Source organism: Varanus komodoensis, unplaced genomic scaffold, assembly GCF_004798865.1.
Source record: "Varanus komodoensis strain SLA01 unplaced genomic scaffold, ASM479886v1 scaffold107, whole genome shotgun sequence".
In the NCBI taxonomy this organism is placed as follows: Eukaryota; Metazoa; Chordata; class Lepidosauria; order Squamata; family Varanidae; genus Varanus; species Varanus komodoensis.
In genome coordinates this window covers 275,550-299,776 of record NW_025335305.1, presented here as the reverse complement: position 1 = coordinate 299,776, position 24,227 = coordinate 275,550, and the positions used below count along the sequence as shown (strand labels likewise).

Here is a 24,227-nt window from a genome sequence, read left to right as displayed (position 1 = left end):
CTGTGCTCAAAAGCTCCTTATGGATGAAGTCTAGAAATACTAAACAGATAATGCAATATGAAGTATTATTTTTCCGCATCGAATGAAAAATGCAAACAACATTTATGTAATTTACCATGCTGATTCAGCAATCCATACATTTTAAATGGCTTAAATGGCCAAAGTGTTTTTCTGGTGGCAGTGGGTGAGGCTTCAGGAAGGGCACTCCGAGGTCTGAGACACGCTCCGTGGGCTTTCCATCTGGCCATATGGGTGCGCACTGTGGGAACAGGATGCTGGACTAAATAGACTGTCGGCCTGATCCAGCACAGCTCTTCATTTATGAGCCCCAGCATGACCGGCGGTACAACTGTCTGATCCAGGGAGAATCTTGAAGGCAGTGGGAGATCTGGGAGATGCTTTATCCTTCTCCAGCCCTTGGGAGATTTGGCAAATTGGTTAAGATGTTAGAGGGCCTATTCCCAGTGGCAAGATAGCAGACATATTCCTGGACAGTCCAAGGAATTCTCGCATTTCCCGCGGAGGGCAGAGAAGTGTCTGTGGAAAATGGCTTGCCAACCCTTGGAAATCTGTCTCTGGCTGCCACGGAAAGTTGTGGGGGTGAGATGAAGGGGATGCCATGGCTCAAGCTCCATGTCGGGTGACACTGTGCTCCGATGAACCTTTTTCGATGCACAAATGTGCAACGAGTTCTTACTTAGACATAAAGTTGTACAGAGAGTTCCCTTGTAGGTATAACGCTTGAAGGCCATTAGTCATAAGTATAGGGCAAAGAACTGTGTAGCAAAACCACTGTCCATAACTAGAGTTTAGGTGACAGATGATTTTGTGTTGGGGGTATAGCTCAGCGGTAGAGCATTTGACTGCAGATCAAGAGGTCCCTGGTTCAAGTCCGGGTGCCCCCTGAACTTTTGCGGAAGTTAATCAAAATTTTAGCATTCCCTTTTCACAATTTCTCATGGAGGGTAAAATTCAGACATATTTATTGGAAACCTTGGAATGAATGATGAATGGGACCTCCCTTATTTTTAATTTCTTCCTTATTCATTCAGTTCTTCCTCCACCCTGTTTTTTGCTTTTCACAAAAGGTACACAAGGCAGCTTATGTAAAATCAATGTAACATTAAGCAAGATCTCCTAAAAGCAAGTGAACAAGCAAGACCTCGAGCTGTTGATATCAGCAGCAGAATATCCCTTAAATGTACCAAGGCCGGCTGGCCCGAAAGTATCTTTCTTCCGTGCCTGAAAGTATGGGCCAAGCAAACATCTCCTGGAATGACTCCAAAGATCCTTCTTGCTGCAGTGGAGAAGCCTCTCCCCCCACCAGGTTCATACCCTCCATATTTCAGGTGGCAGCAGAACCCAAACCCAAAGGGGAGCCTCAGAAACATGACAAGTCCTGAAGCATGTGACTTTTTAAACCTTTACAGGCTATTTCGGGGCACTGCATCCACACAGCCATTCATGCATACAATTACTTTGCTATTTATGTATGCAGTAGTAATACTTATATACACTTTAATGTAATCTCTAAGCAGTTTACATATCACTATTAAGCACTTCAGCCAAAGTATCATTAAAAGACAATTCAAAAAACACCAAGATGGAGCGGTCACTTTTAGATTAATTGCTAGCCAGAGAACGTCTGGGTGAGCTGGTGTGTTTTCAGGAGATTTTTAAACGACAGTATTTGCGGCTTCCTTGGGGGCGGGGCAGTACTCCAAGGAGTAGGTGCCACCAGTGGGAAGGCCCTCCTTTCGGATACTGCATGGCAACATGTTCATGCAGATACACACCCATTCACACACTCAGACATGCACATTCTTGCCTTGCACACACAGATACACACCCCCTCAGAGACATTTTTTTCCTCCACAAAGACACACAACTCCACTCAAGACAGGGCTCGCTCTAGCTAACAGTGTTTCCAAGGAAAGCAGTTCCTTATTTATTTATCTGCCTTTCCTCTCTTGTGAGGAACCTTAGGGGGCGCACAAACCTCCCCTTGCTACGACAACCCTGTGAGGTAGCTTAGACAGAGTCAGTGCCCTGCCCAAAGTCACCCCGTGAGCACTTCAGTGACCCCAACACACCACACTAGCCCCTATTTTCACCTCTTCCCCAGGAGGGAAGGTTATTCCTTGCTAGCCATGGTGCTAGTCCAGGAGAAGCTCCCAAGATCCTGGAAGAATTTCTAAAAGTGTGTTTGCCATTGGCAAAGGGGAGAATAGAGTCACATCTTCCTGCTTGGGAATCCTGGAAAGTTTCTCTTGGGCTCCTTGGTGTTCTTGAGTGTGATCTCTCTGTGAGGACTAAGAAGAAAAGAGCTCGTGCTGCGTCCATCCGGAGGCTCAGCTGTGGGTGGTAGGTTATTTTTGGGATTTCCAGAGAGTGATATGCCAGCTCTAGATTTACGAAGAAGGAGATGGTTCTTTATTGCAGTAATGCCCGAATGCGAGCTCGATTTCCATTACATTTAGCAGCAAGCATCTTACCCTGCGCAACGAGGGTCTCTGCAGGGGAGGTTCCGACAGAGTCAGCAGAATCCCCTTCAAAGGGAGGCTTTGAAACCAGAGCACAAAGAACATGGTGGGCTTCATAGATTACGGTATTCAGCTCATGTGTACAACATTCTACCCATTTCAAAGGTAGGATTATCTCATGGATAGTTTTGGTACTGCTATTTACACAGGCGCTAAGGAATAATGACATTCAGTGAGCGAGTAAGGAGCAGTCGCGTCTGGATGGTCGAGGTTCTTCTCTGTCTGCCATCGGAGGAAAGGCTTATCCTCTCCTCTGGCCTGCAGAAGCAGAGGCTGATGAGGGGTGTGCAGGGCTGCAGGTGTGCAGAGTGTGTGGTCCTCGTACTGTATTAATACCGGAAAGGAAAACTCGGCTCCATGGAAGCAGACTGTCTGGGTCAGGAGAACGCTGACTAAAGCTCTGTTGTGCTACTGCAAGCACCTAGCTTCTGATGCCAAGCCAAGCAAGCATTTTAAAAAGCTGGAGACCCGGGCCTAGCTTTTTGGGGTTCAGGCCTGTAACTCCACCTAATCCAGCTTTCTGCTCCCAGAGAGTAGCCAGTGAGAGGCCTACATGGGAGGCCCATAAATAGAACAGGAACGCAACGGCCCCCTCCGTCTCCCTGCCCCTGCCGTGACTTGCAGCCAACAAGAGTGCGATTTATTTCATCAATTTCTTAGGGGCCTTCCTTGGGAAAGATTTGGGGTGATTTACAAGAAATGTTAAACCGTGGCTGGCTTCATGCTCCATGAATTTTCCAAGCCCCACCTTTCCAAGCTGCCCAGATGTATGGTCATCACTACATGGTGGGGCAGCCCCACATGGCAGGGGGCACAAGGGGAGAGGGTGCTCTAACTTACTTGAGGTGCTCAAAAGTGCAAGAGCCTGCTCCTCAGCAGAAGCACTCCTGAGGGAAGAGTGACATCACAGGGAGAGAGTCTGAAGGCATTGCTCATTAAAGGGATGGTAGGGAGCGAAGTGGCAGAACCAGTATCCATAAGCAGGCTTGCTGGTGAGGTGTGTGCATGTGCAGGGGGTATAGCTCAGCGGTAGAGCATTTGACTGCAGATCAAGAGGTCCCTGGTTCAAGTCCGGGTGCCCCCTTCCTTTTGAGGAATGCAGTGGCTTTTTTTACAGAAAGAGATCTGAACAGAGAATGGGCTCAAATTCCTGGAATACAATTTCTGACTGATCATCAAGAGAAACTTCCTGACAGTTAGAGCAGTCCTGAAATGGAACCAGTTACCCAGGAAGGTTGTGAGCTGTCTCACTTTGAAGGCCTTCAAGATGTAGCTGGACACCCACCTGTCAGGGATGCCTTACCTGGAGTCCTGAATTGAACAGGGGCTTGGAATCGATGGCCTTCTTGGCCACTTCCAACTCTACTGTTCTATGATTGTACAATGGTTGGATGCGATAACTTTAAACATTTCTAATTTTCATTGAAATTGTGTTAGTTTAAGCGGTTTTAAATTTTGTTTATTGGAACTTTATGTTTTATTGTTCTATTTATATTATTCTTCCTGTGTTTATGAGTTGTTGTGAAGCACCTAGAGAGTTTCAACTCCTGGATGGTATGGAAATGAAAATCGCCACCATCATCAGAAAAGACAGAACAAATTAGAGGTCTAGGTGGCAGTCAGTTGGACACTGGTGTGGTGGAATTAATCAGCAACAGATCAGGAAGCCCTTGGTCCCCTCCAAACACCTCCTCTTTTTGGGAAAGAGAAACGTGATAGTTCTGCATTTTTAGTTTTTCTGTCCCGCAAAGATTTAGGGTGGGCACAATTTAGGAGCACCATTGGCAGAGGGTATAGCAAAGCAGTGTTGGAGTGCTGTACCTTGTACTCTTTTTCTGGCAGTGGTGCTCATGTCTTCTCAAAGAGCAGCATTTGCCAGTTTCGTGAGCTGGGGAGCGGTGGGGGACGGGGAACTGGTTTGACCTGGCCGTGATCCTCTTAATAGGTAGGCTAGAATCAGACTGTTACTTGCCCGTATTCACCTGTTGGTTGTGATGGCAACGCCAGGTCTCCCCAGCCAAAATTTAGCATCTTAATGATGCCCAACCCTTTGCCAGCTCACTGTTCTATCCCTGTTGGTCAAGCGTAGCTATCTGGGTGTTAGGTTCTATACTCTGAAATTAATTGCCACGGATGCCTTGGTTCCCTCGACTTGCTTGTGGTCGTGGCCGGGTCAGGATGGAGAGCTCCCTGGCCTTCAAACGGACCATTGCGCCGTTCTCCAGGCAGCTGCTGTAAGGTGAACCCTTTTGCCCATGCAGGTCAAGAGATGCAAATGGCAAAATTGCAGTAGCTAAGAACTCTGAGGTCAGGCCCATACATTTTGCCTGGCCTTGGTTGCCGGACAAAATGCATGTCCTTCTGATGGGACAGAGTCTTGGTTGTCCTGGGCTCTCCCACACTGGAGTCATCCAAAAAGAAAGCTGGACAGTCCTGAGTGGGATGGTGTGAATCGGTGACCTGCACTAGCAGGGGGTTGGACCCGATGGCCTTTTGGGCCCCTTCCAGCTCTACTGTTCTATGATCCTATGAATATAATGGACAGACGTGCAAGAGGTTGTCCCTTGGCAGAAACATTTATGTTGGAAGAATTGCCTCCAGGGAGAACACTTGAAAGCATTCCTCATTCAACTGCTGGTGGAGAACTATGTGGCAAAACCAGTATCCACGAGTATGCTTCCTGTTTAGACCATTATATGTGCAGGGGGTATAGCTCAGCGGTAGAGCATTTGACTGCAGATCAAGAGGTCCCTGGTTCAAGTCCGGGTGCCCCCTGAACTCTTTTGGTTGCTTGCTTTTAAGGATTTTGTTGGAGTTTTCGTCGTCATCTTCCTGAAGATCATAGTGGGTAACCTGTGGATATACCTCATGAAAGATGATGTAAAATGAACCTGTTAACCAGAAACCTATAGGATATATTTAGTTTCCTTTCCTAGAAATCTTGCTGACCAATACCTGCATACAGTGTAACATGTAGGTATTTTGGGTGCCCCCTTTCCCCCCATCACATTAAAAGTTGTGTGACTGTGGGTCTAAACAACCCTTGGATGTCTCTCTGCTCCTTCCTTGCCTGGCCCATGGGACATTTATCCCAAATGGACCAATTACGTTGGAAGTTCTGAGACTCCAAAGAGGAGGAGTGTAGTTTGAGAAAATCCTCTTAAGCCCACTATTTTATTTGATGGCTTTACAAATTCCATTTCTAGCCCTCTTTCCTATTCTTTTTTACTTTTACTATGTACAGAAAGCAGTGGATAAAATCTTTCTGCAAATGTGTAACCAGCCTGTATAGGTTTAGCCTTCTCTAGCCTGATGTGTGGCAGATGTTTTGAACTTTAACGCCACTCGACCCACATCTCCCTAGTCCAACACTCTAAGCCCTGCGAGGGTGGCTCTCAACTTTGCAGGGTGATCGCTATTCAGAGCGATGTCCATGAATCCGATGCAGTGGACTCTAGTCCTGGGGAAGACTTCACACTCTTGGGCCACACCTAGCCCTCTGGACTTTCCACATCTGCTGACCCCACCTGCTTTCCTCCAAATTTCATGAGTTCCAGCTTATGTACAGTTTTTCCCCCATACTAAAAAGCCGAAATGCCTCCCCGCGGCCTAGCCTTGTTTTCCTTTGACACAACTCCCTTTGTTTTCTTCTTGCCCACACTGGAATGCAGCTCGCAGCTCTAAAACCGAATTCAGCCCTTAGGCTGAAGAGGTTTCTCATACTTGTGCTAGTCCATGAATCTTATCCCATAATAAATGTGTTAGATTTGATGAGGCTGCAAAAATCCATTATTAAAATAACGATAATGCTGAGGGACAGGGTTTTTGAGCATGAAGGTGCTTTCTCCTCTTCGGCAGGTAGCTTAGTTTTAAAAAGCAAAGAGCACCTCTGAACATGTGCAGAGCAGGTTTATTGCTGGACATAAGGAGCTAGCACTGCAGAGTGGCCACTAGCTCAGGTTTCTGCCTAGGTCTTTTAACCTGAGATTTCTCTCTCTCGTGCAGGTTTGCTGCAAAACTCATTGCTGGTGTGCTGGATTTCAAGGCAAAGATTGACCAGTGAGTACTCTGGCTGGGGAAGATGGGAAATGCAGAGATATTCGTGTAGGGTGTGGTGTTTTCCTCATCAAAATCGGGGGGGGGAGGATGTAAGTGAAGCCTTATACTTGGAAATTGGCATATGCCACTTGTTCTGCCAAATGACAAGGATCTTGCCACCTTTATGTGTCTGGATGGGGTTGCATGAGCCTCCTGGTGGCTAGGCAAGAGAGGATGGAGAGCGGTTTTGCAAAGGGCTGCACGCACCCTTGGTCAGTAGTCATCCGTGGGGTGACAGTAATAGGTTTGTGGAAGAAGGAGAATCATTCAGAGATTAAAATGCTTTATGTTTTGTTTTCAGTTTATTGAAAGACTCCTAACCATTTTAACATTACTAAAACATCAACAGCGCACAGTGCATACAATCTGTCCTGTGCTGTTAAGCAAGCCAGACAATAAGGCAGACTTTGAGATTGGGGATCAGATTGTAAGATAAATTTCATTGTTTATTTTTATCAAGAATAACATCCTGTTTCAGTTTCCAGTCGTGATTAAAAAGATTTGGAAAAGGATGTAGCTGTCCATAACCATTCTCTCTCTCTCGTTTCTCTCTCTCATGCGAATTGCAATTAAAATGATCCTGCACTTTGTGTGGGTCTGAAGTACAATTTAAACCTCTGGCGGGCTGCAACCACTGTATTGGCGGCTGGACGACGCAGGTGCTGAGATAATGGGAGCAGCTGTAGGTCAGACCTAGGGGGATTAGCAGAGCTAAGCTTGGTCTGGTACTCAGAGCAAGAGCCGCCTTATGGGCTGAGACTGGAAGGGCACTGATGTGCTGATCTGCTCTTCCCTCATGCCAGCCAGACCTTGTTGGTTGAATATTCCCGGGGCTACCCTCTCTGCATGGATCAGTATTCCTGCCTCTTCTCCTCATGCCGACTTCCAGGGCCCAAGCACGATTCTGTCTTGCTGCCTCCTCCTGGCCGGAGACCCCCCACCTACATCACTGTAGTACGCAATTTCCAGGTAATTATTCCTCCAAAATGGTCCAAGGGAACCGAAAGGGTTTGCACATCCCAGTCATGAATAGTCTAAAAGGTATCCACTGTGCAGAATGAAGAGAGGCAGGCAAAAAGCTCCGTGTATATTCAGAAGGGTAGGTGCAAAGACCCTGAAGAGTTGTGTCATGTTGCACTGCACAACTCTGGCGCGCCCACAACTGGAGTACTGCATCCAGTTCTGGTCTCCACATTGTAGGAGAGACATAGCTAGGTTAGAATCTGTTCAGCGCAGGGTCACAAGGATGGTAGCCAGGATGGGAGGGATGACATGAGGAGAGATGGCGGGAACTGGGTCTTTACAGCCTGGAGAAGAGGAGACTTCGAGGGGATCTTTTAGCAACTTCTGGGCATGAGAGGGGATGTCATGTGGAGGGGGACTGTGACTTTGTCTTTGCTGCAGTGGGAGGCAGAACTCATTCCAGTGGGGCAAAGCTCAAGGAATCCAGGCTTCAGGCTGGATGTCAGGACGTACGTCCTGATGGTTTAGGACCCCTAGGATGTGGAATGGGCTTCCAAGGGAGGCGGTGGAGGCCCCATCAGTGAGGCTGTTCAAGGCAAGATTGGACAGTCACATGTTGCGGATTACATGAGCAGAGCTGGCTGGAGTCGGGGGTCAGACTAGATGGCCCAGGAGTCCCTTTCTATGTTTCTATGTATTTTAGCCTAGTTTTCCCATATTGTGACATATGAATGATATGAACATGTGGCTTCTAGGCATTGTCTGGGCTCCATAGGATAGTTCAAGATTTCCAGGTCCATCTTCAGAAATGGCACTCCAACCTCAGAGATGCAAGTCAGAGCTCGCACCCCGTCCCAGCTCATGTTGAAAGACCTATGTTGACTGCTCTCTGAGGTCAGGGAAGCAACTTTGGAGAGGGGCTAAAGGGGGCTTTGAACAGCCAGGATATGAGGTATCGTAGAGCTGTTTCAGCCTCGTTCCCTTCTCCTCCAAAACACCCTTGCTGAGTGGCTGAAGACGGCCGCCGGAGTAAATGCAGAGCTAGAGTAGCAGCATGGCCAAGATCCCCTCCGCCTCGCCTCCTCCTCTCTACTGGATGCCCATGAGCCTCTGGGTTCAGGGGCTTACCAGCATCCTGATAGGACTGCATCCACTGAAGGTTTCACACGAGGCTGTCTAAACGCCACGTGCTGGACTCCCATGAAAAGGAGAAAAGGGACCTTCCTCCACGGACTCCCAGCATCCACATTTTAATAAGGATGAAGCAACCGTGTAGTTTGTGAGTGATTCAAACCTGTGCAAGCTTGGAAAAGAGGCTTGCAACTCCCAGCATGTTGGGGAAGCCTCTTAAACTTAATAGGACTGTGCCTTAAATGTGTTACATAAAAAAGGACTCGCCTCTCTCTGGTGTTGTTTTGATTATTTCAGTGGGTGTTTTATTGCTGCTGTAAAATCTCCTGTCTGCTATTCTGTTGGGTTTTGTGGATTCTGTTTTTTACGGTCTTTATGGGGCAGGGAGTTGGTAATTGTGAACCACCTTGTAATTTTATAAGGAAAGGCAGAGTATGGAAGTTTTAAATATTAAAAAAAGCTGCAGTTTGGTCCTTAGGCTCTCCAAAGCCAGACGTGCCTAATCACGCCTGATCTTGGAAGCTAAGCATAATCAGGCCTGGTTAGAATCTGGATGGGAGACTTGAGTCCGGCACTGGGCAAGGGGTTGGACCCTGTGGCCTTCTTGGCCCCTTCCAACTGGCTGATTCTGTGATTCACCAATTAAAGGATCTGAAGGAGTTGGGCTAGCAGAACGTCTGTGTCTGACACCCTAGAGAGCTGGAGCCATTCAGAGCAGACCCGGGATAAACAGACCGCTGTGACCTGGGGCAAGGGAGCCTCATGTGCTCCTAGGATCTGGGGGGTTTTACAGGATTCTCTGCCTCTGACCATGGAGGCAGTGTGCTGGGGAGTATGGGTAGAGCTGTTTTCCTCATGCTGCATTTGTGCAGGCATCTGGTCAGCCACTGCAGCAAGAAAACAGGAATATAAGGGGAAAAAACCCTTGGTCTGATCCTGCAGGGTCTGCGTATTATCTTCTTATGACTCTTGTGCCTCTTGAGAGAGGACCTTCTCCCTTACTAACTGGCCTTGCCACTGAGTTCATCTGAGGGCAGGCTGCCCGTGAGTCCACACAGACCTGACTGGAGTCCCCCTAGAGAAGGGCCTTCCATGTGGTGGCCCCTTTTCTTTGGAGCGCCGTGCCCATGGCAGTAAGGCAGGCATCAGTCTTCCTAGCGCTGCCTGAAAACATCTTCATTTCAGGAGGCTTTCCTTGGTTGACCAGCTCCTTTCTTGACATCCTGTTTTAATTGTTTTGATCTGGTTAATTTTCCATCAGCGATTTCAGCACCTGGCCATGTAGACCCTGAAATAAATAATCGACTGGCCCATGGGGGCGGGGGTTGGATCTCTGGGGTATTTGAGGGCTTTAGGCAGCGGGTGGCAGCCTGTCCTGTGGCACCAGGATCCCTGAAGGAGCGCCTTCTCCCCTATGTGCCCTCCCACCCCTTGAGATCTGAGGCGGAGGCCCTGCTCCGGGAGCCCTCCTTGAAGGAGATCAGGAGGGAGAGTACCCAGAGGAGGGCCTTCTCTGTGGTGGCACCCTGACTATGGAATACGCTCCCTGGAGAGGTTCGCCTGGTGCCAACAGTATATTCTTTTCAGCGTCAGACAAACCCCCCCCATTTTAATGTTTAATTGATTTTAACTAGGTTCTTAGTATATCAATTGTTGGATGCTGTGGTGTTGGTTTTATTCTACTTATTTTTTGTAAGCTGTCCCAAGATGCTTGTAGTGGACAGGATCGAAAAGCTATCAATCAATCAGTCAGTCAGTCAGTCAATCTCGTGGCCCTCCGCATGCAGGTGGTCCTGGGCAAGGGTGCTGGGTAGGAAGGAAAAGTGGGCAGATGAAGCAAATGGGGAGAGCAGAAAGGGAGAGGCAGCGAGATGAGCAAGAGAGAAGAGGAGCAACCCGCCCGGCTGCTCCTCTCTCCTTCCGCCTCCCTCCCTGCTCAGCTCCGCATCCGATTCCTCCAAGGGACTCTGGCCCTGGACAGAAAAAAGGTGGTCCAACCTTTTAAATCTTCCTTAGGTTCCAATCAGTGCCTTGAATCAGTGCCTCCAGAAGGGAACTAACTGTTCCTTGTCACAAATGACTTGCTCTCTTGTAAGCCATCCAGAGACTTTTTAAAGTAATGGACGGCATAGAAATTTTTTAAATAAATAAATAAAAAAAATGAAGACCGGCCTCTCTGTGCCTTTCGTTCCTCCCCCAGTTCTTCCAGCTCGAGGTGTACAACAGCGACGGGACACCGCTCACCGTGGATCAGCTGCACGGGCAGCTCCAGCGGATCCGGGCCCAGTCCACGAAGACCAATAAGGAGCCCTTGGGGGTGCTGACCAGTGACCACCGGCATACATGGGGACAGGCATATACCACTCTCATGAGAGGTAGGGGTGTGTGGGGCGGGGGGGGAGCAATGTGCTCTTATTGCAGTTTTCTTCCTTGCTCAGCCGCTGCCTGAAGCCAACACACTTAACCATGGTTTGCTTTAAATATCATTCAGTGTTGCATCTGAATACCTAAAGCAAGAGTGGGGAGTCTTTTTCTTTCTTTTTTTGGCCTTTGAGAAGGATTCCAATTTGGGAAGAGTCATGGGGGGGCTGTATTCTAGCAGAGGGTGGGGCTAAAGACATGGGAAAGGGCCTGTGGCTGAGAAAGCAATCTGGACAGGCCAAGAATGTAATTCTTTCCCATCTGGAGGGTGTCCCACCAAGCACCTAGAACAGTGTCAAATCCTGTGCTAGAACCCTTGACTTAAACCCTGACTTAACCCCAGCTCTATTCCAGATCAGGAAACCATGGTTTGTGTTAACTCCGATTAAATGTTGCTGAGGAAACCATGGGCAAAGCAGTTGGTCAGCCTTTTCAGCATCCTTGCTTGTAAAGTGATAAGCGGGCCTTTGTGGTTTCTTTTCATGCACACTATTTCTGAAGATGTGGGGCTGATTTACGCATGCAAGAAAATGAGGGAGCAGAATAGGCGGAAGGGCTTCAACTGCAGATGGAGGCATATCCCACATTTTGGAGTGATCCTTACATTAAAACCTCCTTGCCCCGGAAAATCTGCAAAGCGGACAAAGGGCTCAGCTCAAGGCCTTGTCCTTAAGGTGTGTGCTTCCTGCATGCAGAACAAGCAACTGCCTGCTTTCCATGCAGGGTAGTGTTCCATCCCTTCCTTAGTATGAAGTGGTACAGTCCTTTCCTCCATGTGATTCTGCTGCCTATGGAGCCCTTGCCTCACTCAGGGTTTCCCTGTCTGTTCTGTATCTCAGCCATGGTGAAGAATTCAGGCCTGCTTTAGGCCAGTGTGGAGAGCAACCCTCCACCACAGGGGTGCCGAACCTGAGGGCCAAATTTATATTTCAGAAGCTCTCAGGGGCCTCATTCTGGTCATGGGCTTGCTTGAAAGCAGAGGAGAAGGGGCCAAAAATACTGGCATATTTTAGTGCAATGGCTCTGCTCGTCAGTAACTCAGCCCTAGGAGAGGCATTTAAACGTGCTAGAATAAGGAAAAGCTATACAGAAGTCAGAAAAGCACCAAACAATTCATAACTGGGGAAACGGGGAAGTTCTGGGAGAAGGAAGTTAAGAATCTTGGAGATGCTGTGGACATTCTTGGATCCAGCCCTGATCCTTTGCTGTGCAGCATCCTCCGTGGAGCGTCTTCAGATGCCTTCTCTGCTTAGAAGATGGTTAATTCTCTGTCTGCGGCTCCACAGCATTGTGACCTTGTGTTTCTCTCCCTGCCCCGTCTGCCCGGCCTTCCTGCTCCACCTCCAGACAAGCTGAACTGCGAATCGGCACGTGCCATCCAGCGTAGCCTTTTCACCGTCTGCCTGGACTCTCCCGTCCTGAAGGTGTCGGACGCACGCGCCACGAGCCGCCTGGCGGCCCAGATGCTGCATGGGGGAGGAAGCCACTCCAACAGCGGGAATCGCTGGTTTGACAAGACGCTGCAGGTGAGAGTACGATCAGGGAGAGAACAGGGTGAAGGGGGCATGATCCCTGTGCTCACACCTCGAGGCGCTTACCGTGTCCGTCCGTCCTCCCTCCCTCCCTCCCTCCCTCCCTCCCTCCCTCCCTCTCTCTCTCTCTCTCTCTCTCTCTCTCTCTCGAAAACTTTTCTATACCGTCCCATAGTTAAAAGTCTCAAGACGGTTTACAGCAGATTAGTCAAAAAACAAAACAGAAACAAGAATAACAACAATTGCTCAGCATCTAATGATTAAAATGTAAACCCTCCACTGAAACAAACTAACAATTAAAATACTGGGAGAATAAAAAGGTTTTCACCTGATGCCGAAAAGGTAGAAGCGCTGGCGCCAGGTGGACCTCTCTGGGGAGCGTGTTCCACAATCGGGGCACCAGCGCAGAGAAGGCCCTCCTCCGGGTACTCACCCTCCTAATATCCTTCACGGAGGGTTTCCGGAGAAGGGCCTCTGCCTCAGATCTCAAGGGGTGGCAGGGCACATAGGGGAGAAGGCGCTCCTTCCGGTATCCCAGTCCCAAGCCATTTAGGGCTTTATAGATCATCACCAGCACCTTAAATTGGGCCCGGACTTCAAGCGGTAGCCTGTGTAGACAATAGAGGACCGGCGTGAACACCTGCCGGGCCCCGTTAGTATCCTGGCAGCTCTGCTCTGGACCCATTGGAATATCCGGACCATCTTCAAGGGCAACCCCATGCAGAGCACGTCACAGTAATCCTCTGTGTGGAAGTCACCTCCCAAGGAAAGTGCTCCCACCCCAACTATTATAACTTTTCTTCATGGGGAAGTCCTCCAGTTCCTTGATCATTTTCCTTGCCCTTTTCTGCCCTTTTTCCAACTCTGCCATATCCTTTTTAGCTGTGGTGTCCAGAACGATATACAGAATTCTAAATGGGCAGTAGGAGATCAGCATTTTTCCTTTCAGTTCCTTTCCTAATTCCTTGCCTAATATTATGTAGTCCAAAAACACCATCTGTGCACAACAGGAAGGAATCTGCAAGCTTGCAGGCCGGTGGGGGGGGGGGGACCAGTGGTTTGCAAAAGTACAAAAACCTGAAGAAAAAGATTGGGGTGGGGGGGCACCTGTGGCTGGATGCCTGAGGCAGGAGCACTCCCCACTGCAACATTTTGTTGCAGCTCAAACCTGCCAATCACAGTTAATTAGAAGTATAAAAACCTGCTGTTACTTGTTGGACCTATTTCCGTCCTGCACGAAGGAGCCAGTTGTCTGCCTAATGGAATTTGCTGCAGCTTCCACAACTCTTTTGTTGGCAAATAGAAGGCCAGACAGGATACTGCATGAGGCTGGATTTAGCTCGAGGCCTCCGGTTGCTAAAACTTCCTTTTGTTCTAACTTCTTGATGTTTGGTGAACTTGCCTAGATCTTTTTGTGGGCTGAATTAATTTGTGGGGCTTTTGTTTCCCCAGAACAGTGGACACAAAAATCTGAGGAACGTCTTCTTTTCTGCCCTCCTCTTTTCTATTTCTTCTCTCTTCCCTTCCATTCTTTTTGTTGTTGGTTTTTTGAATTGCATTTTACAGTTTAGGCATCAAGGGGTGGGAATACTGGGAGGGTGATCATGTAATGGGAAGAAGGTTGCAGTTCTATGAGGAAGGGCAAAATACATTTATTATTCTTACCATTATCATAAGGAATATCAGTATTACTGCTATTAACATGATAAACAACAGCAACTATAATAGCAACATTTCTATTGTACTTCCAACTGTTCAAAGTGCTTCACATGCATTTTCGAGTTGCAATCCTTATGAAAGCCATGGAAGATAAGCTGGCATTGTTATCCTACCGTGTTGCAGATGGAGAAACTGAGGCTGAGTAGATGACCACTGAGTCTGCTAATGGGAGAGGAGAGAGTTGAGCCAGGGCTTTCTAATATATAACTCAGTCTTTCAGTCGCTATTGTGCATCGGCTTTCATTATAGGCTGGCCATTTGTGAATGCATCTTACTTTATTGTGCTGTTTATACTTTAAATCCAAAAAAGTTGAATAATGAAAATACATATCCATGTATTTGAGTTGGCATTGTGTCACCTTTAGGTAGAAATATGCATTTAATGTTAAAGGCAAAAACTCTCATAAAGCTATTCTCTTTCCATCCCCATCTCTCTTCTTCCTTTCCCTCATGCACTTCCAGCCCTTGTTTTATGGCTCTGTTTGCTTTTACTGCAATTCTTCATCATGTGTATTTTAATGCATTGTATACTGCTCTGTGCTCTCTCGTTCTCCCTCTCTCTAACATTATAAGGAGCACCTTATACATTTATAATACATAAATGCTTGTCCTTTCTCCTGACTCACAGTTCATAGTGGGAGAGGATGGTTCCTGTGGGGTGCTTTACGAGCAGGCCGTTGCTGAGGGGCCCCCAATTGCCACGATCATAGACCACGTGCTTGACTACTGGTAAGAGGAAAGGGGTGGGGGGTGTCTGGGTCGGACTTCCTACCGGCCCCTGAGGGGCTGCCTTCGGCCCAGAGGACCTGAGGTCCTGCGCCCGTGCTCTGCAGCCTTATGTGATTTAGCTGCCCCTTAATTACCTTTATGTCATTTGTTCAATGTGCACCCTGCCTTTTTCCTGCGGGGAACCCAAGGAGGCCTACAGAACCCCCCTCCATGTTATTCTCACAATCACCTGTAAGGCAGGCTAGGCGGAGAGGCAGTGGCTGGCCCAAAGCGACCCAGGGAGCTTCACAGCCAAATGGGGACTAGAACCCGGGTCTCCCAAGTCCCAGTCCAGCCCCCCCCCCCCCGCACTCCCCTGCCACACCACCGCTCACCAGCACTTCAGCCACCTTTCTGTACCCGGCTCCAGGTGTCACGAGTGATGCACAATGCCTCGTTCCTTCCCTTCCTCTTAAGTATATATGTATTTGGGTAGATTTGTAATTTTTAATCTGTGATACGAATACAAGTACATATATTACTTGTCAGCTCTTCAAGAATCTTTTTTTAGAAATTCAACCTATGCTTATTTTTATTGTGACTTGTCAACAAAAGAAAAAAAACATACACATACATAGATTTGTATATATCCATATCAATGCATGTGAAATCAATCATTCAAAAGAAAACATACACATACATAGATTTGTATATATCCATATCAATACGTGTGTAATGCATATATATGAAAATACAAGTTTCTAGCAATTACATATAAGCTTCAACAAAAACAGGGCATGTAACCAAATTAGTATATGCTTGAAGGTGGCATCTACATGTCACCTATCATAAATATGAAAAGTGTTATGAAGCGCTCATTCCATAGTATTAAAGAAGTTGAACATTTATCCTTCCACTTCTGCTATTAAAAAGGCATGGAGAATCCATTTATGCTGACCATTTGCTAGCTAATATGAAAAGGCCATGTACATCAGTGAATATTAGAGGCTGTTGTAGAACAGAGTGTATCTGTATAATAACCTCCTTCTAAAAAGAGGCAGTGATTGGGCACTGACAAAACATCTTTAGAAAACATATTAAAGCATTGCCTTGCCAGCAATTAACTGACGATCTGTGTTAAAGAGCCGTTGTGAGACCTATTAATTCTTTGAGTTAACCTGCTTCATGGCGTTACTGGAAAAGGTCGGGAGGTGCTCAGCAGGACAAGGAGCAGCTGCAAGGTTGGGGCTCCAGCAGGGCCATCTTAACAACATGATGGGCCCCTGGCAAAGCAGTGTACTGGGGTCCCTTCGACAACTGCAACTATTGTTAATTTTGGAGGTGTTCCAATTTTCCAAGGGTTAACATACACAGTTTAGTATGGGGCCCACGGGCAAGTGCCCATCAGGCCCGTGCGTTGACGGCCCTGGGCTCCAGAGGTTGGCCAGCTGTGGGAGCCCAGCTGGAGCAATTGCCTGTGGCTGGTGCCAGATAATGCTAGTGGTGGGTCTGGATTGAAGCAGTGGAGGGCAGAGAAAAGAAGGGGGCTGCCGTTTTTCTTTTTCGGTAGAAGTGGGTCTTTCCTATGTTGCTGACCTCAGCTGCTGTTTCTTTCAAGTACATTTCAAAGCACCTCTTTTTCCTCCTGATTCCTGGATTCCAGCAAAGATCCTGTCCCAGTCCGTGCTCCACTCATTCCTCTACAGTTGCCCAAAAAACTCTACTTCTGCATCACTCCAGAAATCAAACGTGACATCGAGCACGCCAAGCAAAACCTGAACATGTGAGTGTGCCGGGCTTGTATTTCAGGGCGAGTGGTGATAAAGGAGGGGCTTTCTCAGACAAGTTGGGGGTCCCGCTGCAGTTTCGTTATCTGGCATCCCTCAATTTGAAAAACAGGTCCACCTTACGCCCTGCACCGGGGTTTCTTTAAAAGGTCCCTGCTGCAACTCAGAGCAAGGAATGTTCTTTTCAATCCAGAGGAAGCAGGGAAGAATTAGCCAGCCCTCCAGGCCAGAGAGAAATGGCAAAGTGAAGGAGGCCTCTTTGCCATAGAGTAAGAATTCAGAATATTCTTCGCAGTAAGCTAACACCCTCCAGATGTGCTAGACTACACCACCCATCCTCCCCAGGCAGCAAGACCATTGCATGGGGAACACTAGACATGCAATTGGATGTTTTTCAGGATGGATCAATATGACGCTAAGTAGGACTGAGGGAGACAATGTCTTTTGGCACTATTTCTCCTTGTATTTGATGTGAATGGCAAACACGGACCACTTAAGACCGTACAGAAGTTGCATCAGGCATGCCAGACAGTCGAGTTCAGGATCCCTGGTATGATGCAATGTTAAAAAAGATAATTAAGGGCTGCTTAAGTGCTTCAAGAGTATAATTCACAGGACCAGGAATTCCACAAGTGCACAGCTACCATTAAAACGGACTTTTTCCTAGTATCTGCCAAACTGATCAGCTATAATTGCAGGCCGAGACCAAGGCCTCCGAGACTGATCTTAGGAATCCGTCCTTGCCCAAAGTTTTGTAGGTGCCTGAGGGGGCCCTAAGGTTGGTGCAGGCGGCCCTTCAGACCACCTGATCCCAGACTCTTTGGGATTCAAAGGTTAGCACCCGCACTTAAAGCTGAGACCAGAAAAGAATGGGAAACCAATGCGAAGTGGCTGTGACAAGATCAAAGCACTTGGCTACCTCTCCGAGCAATGGCAGCTGATGTTTGCACCAGCTGAGGCTTCTGCTGTGGTTCACTGCAGCTTCTAAGCTAACCTTGGCAGGAGGAGGTGGGGAAAACAAGGTACCCGAAGTCTGGCATAGCGAGGAGGTGGAGCGGGAGGTGTGCAGGCTGCAGCCGAGGTGCACTGGCTGACTCATCTCTCTGGTCTTTTCTCTACCAGCCTCATCACCGACCTGGACATCAACTGTTTCACTTACCGCAGGTTTGGCAAGGAACTGCTCAAAGGCCAGAAGCTGAGCCCAGACTCTGTCCTGCAGGTGGCGCTGCAGTTAGCCTATTACAGGTGAGCGCCTGTCCAGCCAGAGGATGCTTGGAGGGACCGGGCGGGTTGGATGCCTCCACCTTTTTAAAAGGAGAGGCGCCATCAGCCTAGCTAGCAGGGGCGAGCAACTTCTGGGCCTCCACATATCTTGGCTGTGGCTGATGGGAGTTGTAGGCCAAAACATCTGGAGGGCCACACGTGGCCTACCCCTAAGCTAAGACAAAATGAAAGGTCATGCTTTTGTCTTTGTCACATTATTTACCTAGGGTGTATTTATTACCTGAGGGAGCGCCTCTCTCCGTCCATGCCTTCCCGCCCACTTAGATCATCTTCTGACGTCCTCTTCTGAGTATCCCCCATGAGATTAGCTGGGGAAGGGCTGGGGGGCGGCATTCTCTGCTGTGGCACCTGGGCTTGGGAATTCGCTCTCCAGGGACACACAGCTGGCACCGACCCTGCTTTCTTTTAGGCACCAGACAAAAGCTTTCTTGCTCTGATGGGCATTTGACTAATTTCATTTGTATTTTGTTGTTGGTTTATTTAATTGATTGGCTTTATTTTATTTGATTGTATTTATATGGTTGCATTTATATTGTATTTTAATTTTACTATGTTTTATGGTTTGTTTGCTATTGTTATTTATTTTTTGCTGTATTTTATATATATTTATATTGCACTGTGCGCTGCCCAGATAGCCTTTGGCTATGGGGCAGCATACAAATGCGATAAATGAATACAATAAATAAAATATTGTAATATGCTAGCCTAGCATTTTGTATGCTAAGCCAAAGAACCGTCCAGAGAACGCTCAGGTTATGGGACACCGTAGAAGTATAATGAAATAAATAATAAATAAAGTTATATTTCTCTGTGCTGTGAGGCACAGGAGGATGGTGCGAGTGCATTAGACTGTCTGTTGTACTTTCCTCAGAGCACATGGGGAACTGGGTCCCACCACCGAGTCGGCCTCTCTCCGTCGCTTCCACCGTGGCCGGACGGAGACTATCCGCTCCGCTACCTCTGCCGCGCTGGCCTTCGTCCAGAGTACGGAGGATGACAACTGCCAGGTATTCCTCTCTTGCACAGTCCCGCCTCTAATGAGAACCGAAAGCGTAGCCCCAGGGAGTGAGCTGCAGTAGCCATTGATGCAATGAGCATTAACTGGCCGTTCACTGGGGAGGCCTCTCGCTGTGCAGGCCGGCCCTACCATTGGGCAGAGTCAGAGGTCCTCCTCAGACAGTCAACCCTAGGAGGGAGCAAGGTGCTGTCCTCATCTGCGGTGTGAGATGCTCTTCTGCCCCGGCAGTAAGGCAAAGGTGGGGAACCTCAGACCGGGAACCTAAATGCAGATCCCAGTACTACTCTCCAGGGTTCCCTGCTGGCCACCACCATTCTCCCAATCCCCAGGCTTCGGTGCAGCCCACTCCAGAGGGTTGAAATTCCACTCCTGGACTTAGTGACTGACAATAAAGGCTACCATGTTGTAGTAGTTTGGCTGTAGATCATGGGCCTTGGGCAGCCCGCAAGAGTTTTTACACGCTGGAATTCAGCCTTTGGACTGAAAGGTGTTCATTAACCCCATAATAAAGTCCCTTTGGTGGTCCTTGGCCTTGCGGGTGGTTGCTGTTGTTTGTGATACTATATTTTTCCCGTGTGAGGAAGCCGAGTGGCTTACGCAGACGTCCTCCATTCTGTCCTCACTACAACAGCCCGGTGAGGTTGGTTAGGCTGAGAGTGAATGACCAGCCCAAAGGCGCCCAGTGAGCTTCATGGCCTAGTCAGAACTAGAACCCGGATCTCCTGGGTCCCCCGTCCAGCAGTCTGGCCACCCCACCGCACTGGCTCCCTACCCTTTCCTCAGCTTCTCTTCTTTGGGGCCTGAACACGAGGAGTGGCCATGGTCACCCTTAAGACACCTCTGTGCATTTCAACCACAGGCCACTGCCGGGATTTTTACATGTGTGTCTTGCAGGCCGCCATGCCTGGTAAACCCCCCACTCCCATCCATGACCCCGTTTCCTTCCTCTCTCTGCACCAGGCCCCGGAAAGACTGAGTTTGCTGAAGGAGGCGATCGAGGTCCACAGCACCCTCACAGAGCAGGTGAGCATCTCCTCACGAGAGGCCCTCCAGGTGTGTGAGGGGAGGCCTCGGTCTGTGGAAGGACCGGTGGTCGAGGGCCTTGATGGGTTGCAGCCGCTTTCCCCCCACCTTTTCCTTACTTGCACCGTGGCAGCCGATGCCTGTGGGAAGTCAGTCGGGAATTCTGTCAGAACACAAAGTGGGACCAGGGATTCGTGCCTTCCTTAGAAACACGAGCTGCTCAGGGTAGCCTTGAGGCAAGAGATGAAACCAGGGAGGCCTCCAGCAAAGCAGAGATGCAACTACCGTTCGAGGGACTTCAGCTGCCCACATGCTGGCTAGATAAAAGCACGTGGCAGCCCTGGCAGGTTGGATTTCTCAGTGTCACAAACAGCTGGTGATCCTGGCGTCAGGGTGTGACTTGCTCAGGAAGGGCCCCTTGAGGGGGCCGTGCAACCTGGAGCCGGCATCAGTGCCTGGGTGTGAGTGGGGAGGGGGAAGCCAAGGGGAGAGCTTCGTTTTAAAAGGGCAAATGAAGCAACTGTAGGGGGAGATTCAGACAAAGACACGCGTTCCAAACCTTTTCCCTGTGCCATTTGTTTGACCAAAATCACACCACCCTCCCCACAGAAGATCCGATAACAGCCCCCCTGCTATCGAATCTCTTTAGACATGTGCAAACCTCATGGAGTGGGTGGGGGTTCCTGCCCCGGGCACCCACCAACCTGCTAAGATGGCGGCTGCAAGAGGGCACCCCAGGCAGGCCCAGAATCCCCTTTTGTTGCAGGCTCTGGATGGGCAAGGCATCGACCGCCATTTGCTGGGGCTCAAACTGGAGGCGATTGCCGACGGATTCCGTGTGCCCAAGCTCTTTATGGACACTTCGTTTGCTGTGGCTTCTCACTGGAAACTCTCTACGGGACAGGTAGTGGCTGCCAGATCCTAAATTTGATCTCTTGGCTTGCTTGGTCGGATTGATCACAGGATAATGTTCCATCCCCCTCTGAATTCCACATTAGAATTTATTTTCCCTAGATAGTCAAGTGCCGTTTCCTCTCTGATTGCCAAGGTCTTCCGGAAAGATCTTGTTCCATCTGGAAGCTTGCGGACCTCGGCCTAAGCAGTGTGGGCACTGTGCGTATGGAGCGCTGTGGCTGATTTATTACAATTAGGATTATAATTTCCCTCATCTTTTCTATACCACTCCATAGCCAAAGTTCGCTAACTGATAGTTACCCTAAACCAGGCTGGGCTGGGCGAGCATGTGACCGGCTGAAGGTTGCCCACTGAACTTCATAGCTGTGTAAGAATTTGAACCTGCAGTCCAGTCCAGCCATCTCAACATTGGATGAAGGCTTTTTGTGTCAAGTAAAAACAGAATTCACCTGATCGATGAATCTTTGTTGAGATGCATCCATTAGTGAAACCATGTGACGCTTACAGTTCTTCACATTTTGTGGTATATTGCTATTTTCAGGGTTAGGGCCGTGGTTCATCACTGCGATCTTGGGGAAAATCAGCCCCCCGCATCTATTTTCCAGAGGGCCCAGGCGAATGGTCCGCTGACCCCGCGTCCTTTCTCCCCCAGGTCACTGCCCGCACGGATTGCGTGATGTGCTACGGGCCACTGGTGCCCAACGGCTACGCCGTGTGCTACAACCCTCTGCCTGCGCACACCAACTTCGCCATCACCGCCTTCAATTGCTGCGAGGAGACCAACGCAGAGCACCTGGCCAGGGGCCTCCAGCAGGCGCTGGATGACGTGGGGGCCTTGCTGGGCATCTCTGGCAGCGAAAGCCACGACAGACAGTCCTGAGGCACACGCCACGGCTCTGTTTCCACAGAGGAGTCTCTCACCTCTTCCCAGCACTCCTTTGCCCGTCACTCTGTGGGCCTCGGGGCACAGATGGGCACCCTGCCTGACTTTGTGCCGAAGCTTTGTGACCCACCAGTCCTCCAGTGATCCTTCTTTCCCATGATGCTCTTTGTGTCCTTCAGAAGGGACCAATGGGAAGGCAGCCACTCTTGGGTTTTGTTTTGTTCTGTTTTTTTTACCGTCTTAATTCAAAGCCAAATCTAATTTATTTCTAGACTAAAGAAATAAAGATTCTTTCAGAAAAGAGGCTTGGCTTCCATAGTTTGTGGTAAACAAAACACAACATGGCAAAGACATATCTAGCGTTGGGATCCATGGATGGTATTGGATTCTGAGTCTATGGACGGGTCAGCTCCATTCCCTCAGCGTCTGTTTCCTCATCTGTAAGATGGAGGCACGATACTCCACCACGCAGGATTGGTAGGAGGGCCAGTGAGATCACAGGGCATTAGCCCATACCCCTGGGTAAGCTTTGCTTCTCCAAGTCAGGGTTGGGGAACCTGCCCCCCCCCCCCAAGACTGCTGGGTCATGACTCAGTCATCCCGTGTGGGAGCCCATGTGGCACAACTCAGTCTGAATGGGACTTGGGTGATCCAGATTCTCGTTGCTGCTCACTGAATCACTTTGGGGGAGTCGCCAACTCAACCTAGCCTACCTCGTAAGGTTGTTGTGAAGTGAGACTAGAGGGGGGAGATTATGGAAGCTGTCTTGGATTCCTTACAGGAAAAAGGGAGTGTCAATAAAATAAAACCCACTGTTTAGCATACTGCCTGAGGCTGAAGAGAGTTTTAAGTCCAAGAACATTTCAGGCCTGATCAAAAGAAACACAACTCATGCTGGAAAACACTTCCTTTGTCCAGCTTGTGAGAGAGGCCTGATCAGGACTAAGGGAAGCTGCTGCATTGATCAGAGAAGCAGTGTGAGCTCTGGAGCGGCACAGAACTCACGGTGAGGTACGTAATTCACAGAGGCTGTAATTCTGTGAGGATCCCAGACAAGGCAAGAGGAATGTGCAGACAAAGGTCACCTGTGCGGCTCCTTCCTGGCAAAGCACTGACAGGGCTGCTTTCAGCGGCCTTCAATGTGGACGCTTTGGAGCGAGAAGGAAAGAGACTGAAGCACAGACCTCTTGGCAGGACCTGTCTCCTCCCCACCTCCTAGAACACCCCCATAGCCCCTTTCCCAGGTTGCTGTTACAACCTTGGAGAAGCAGCCCACCGTGAGTTGGGGAGGGGCGTCTGAGTGTGGATTTGCAGCGATGAGGCTGGGGCGATTTTCCGACCTTGTAGTTGGAAGCCTGAAAAGCCGGACGGCTGCCTCGTGCTCTCCAGTGGCCACAGGATGTCACTGCCCTGGGACGTTGATGGGTTGCACAGCACCAGGAGAAGATCCATTGTATTCCTCGGGCCCTGGGCTGTGGCCCTGGGCTCAAATGGTGGTAGATAGTCATGGGTTCGAATGTGGACCTTACGGAGCAAAACTGAACCAGGGACAAGAACCCAAGACTCGAAGGCATAAAGGAAAATCTGTTAAGACTGTCGAGCAGCATTGTAGAAGTACAATGTGGTTAAAAGGAGGAGGAGGAGACAATGCAAAGAGAATAATAGCATTGAGGGACAAAGAACTAAAAGCAATATGATGAATTACCACATTGCCTTCTAATAATTCCTCCATCCCTCCTGATTTCAGAACAGCCTAGGTTTCCTAGCCCTTCTACAAACAGCAGTTTGAAGGTACCCAGTGTTGTGGTCTACAGTTCCAAGGACTTGCTTTGTTCTCCAACAGAACAAAACAAACATTAAAATTTATGTTCATTTGGACACGAGGTGGGGGGGCATTGGGACTTTTTAACCTTTCAGATATGTTCAGAAGTTCTCAGGAGAAAATGTAAAATTAGTGGGGAATCATCGGAATGGCAGCCAGTGACAAGCAGGGTCCCTCAGGGCTCTGTCCTGGGGCCGATCCTGTTTAATCTTTTCATAAATGACATGGAAGAAGGGGTGAACAGTCTGCTGATCAAATTCGCAGACGATACTAAAACTGGAGCAGTGGCCACAACTGAGGAGCAGGTACTCCAGATCCAAAAGGATCTGGACAGACTATGGAAGTGGGCAGGAGACAACAGGATGGTGTTCAATGTGGAT

At 48.9% G+C, this 24,227-nt stretch overlaps 1 protein-coding gene and 3 non-coding genes across 6 annotated transcripts in view; all 4 read left to right on the top strand.

The window, feature by feature from the left end:
- Positions 1 to 22,329, top strand: part of LOC123017987 (carnitine O-acetyltransferase-like) — a 34,828-nt gene extending 12,499 nt beyond the window's left edge. For 2 of the 3 annotated variants that reach the window (XM_044419686.1, XM_044419687.1), the window contains exons 4-14: positions 6,549 to 6,602; positions 7,445 to 7,610; positions 10,936 to 11,110; positions 12,504 to 12,682; positions 15,036 to 15,136; positions 16,779 to 16,898; positions 18,025 to 18,147; positions 19,058 to 19,193; positions 20,165 to 20,227; positions 20,994 to 21,131; positions 21,795 to 22,329. In XM_044419686.1, coding sequence (XP_044275621.1) covers positions 6,549 to 6,602; positions 7,445 to 7,610; positions 10,936 to 11,110; positions 12,504 to 12,682; positions 15,036 to 15,136; positions 16,779 to 16,898; positions 18,025 to 18,147; positions 19,058 to 19,193; positions 20,165 to 20,227; positions 20,994 to 21,131; positions 21,795 to 22,022 — 1,483 coding nt within the window. In that variant the 3' untranslated portion in view covers positions 22,023 to 22,329. The remainder of the gene's footprint in view (positions 1 to 6,548; positions 6,603 to 7,444; positions 7,611 to 10,935; positions 11,111 to 12,503; positions 12,683 to 15,035; positions 15,137 to 16,778; positions 16,899 to 18,024; positions 18,148 to 19,057; positions 19,194 to 20,164; positions 20,228 to 20,993; positions 21,132 to 21,794) is intronic. The other variant, XM_044419688.1, reaches the window with a different exon arrangement.
- Positions 834 to 905, top strand: TRNAC-GCA. Its single transcript has one exon. It is a non-coding gene; the product is annotated as a tRNA-Cys (tRNA).
- Positions 3,556 to 3,627, top strand: TRNAC-GCA. The gene has a single exon. It is a non-coding gene; the product is annotated as a tRNA-Cys (tRNA).
- TRNAC-GCA lies at positions 5,247 to 5,318 on the top strand. Its single transcript has one exon. It is a non-coding gene; the product is annotated as a tRNA-Cys (tRNA).
- Positions 22,330 to 24,227: the final 1,898 nt, after the last annotated feature.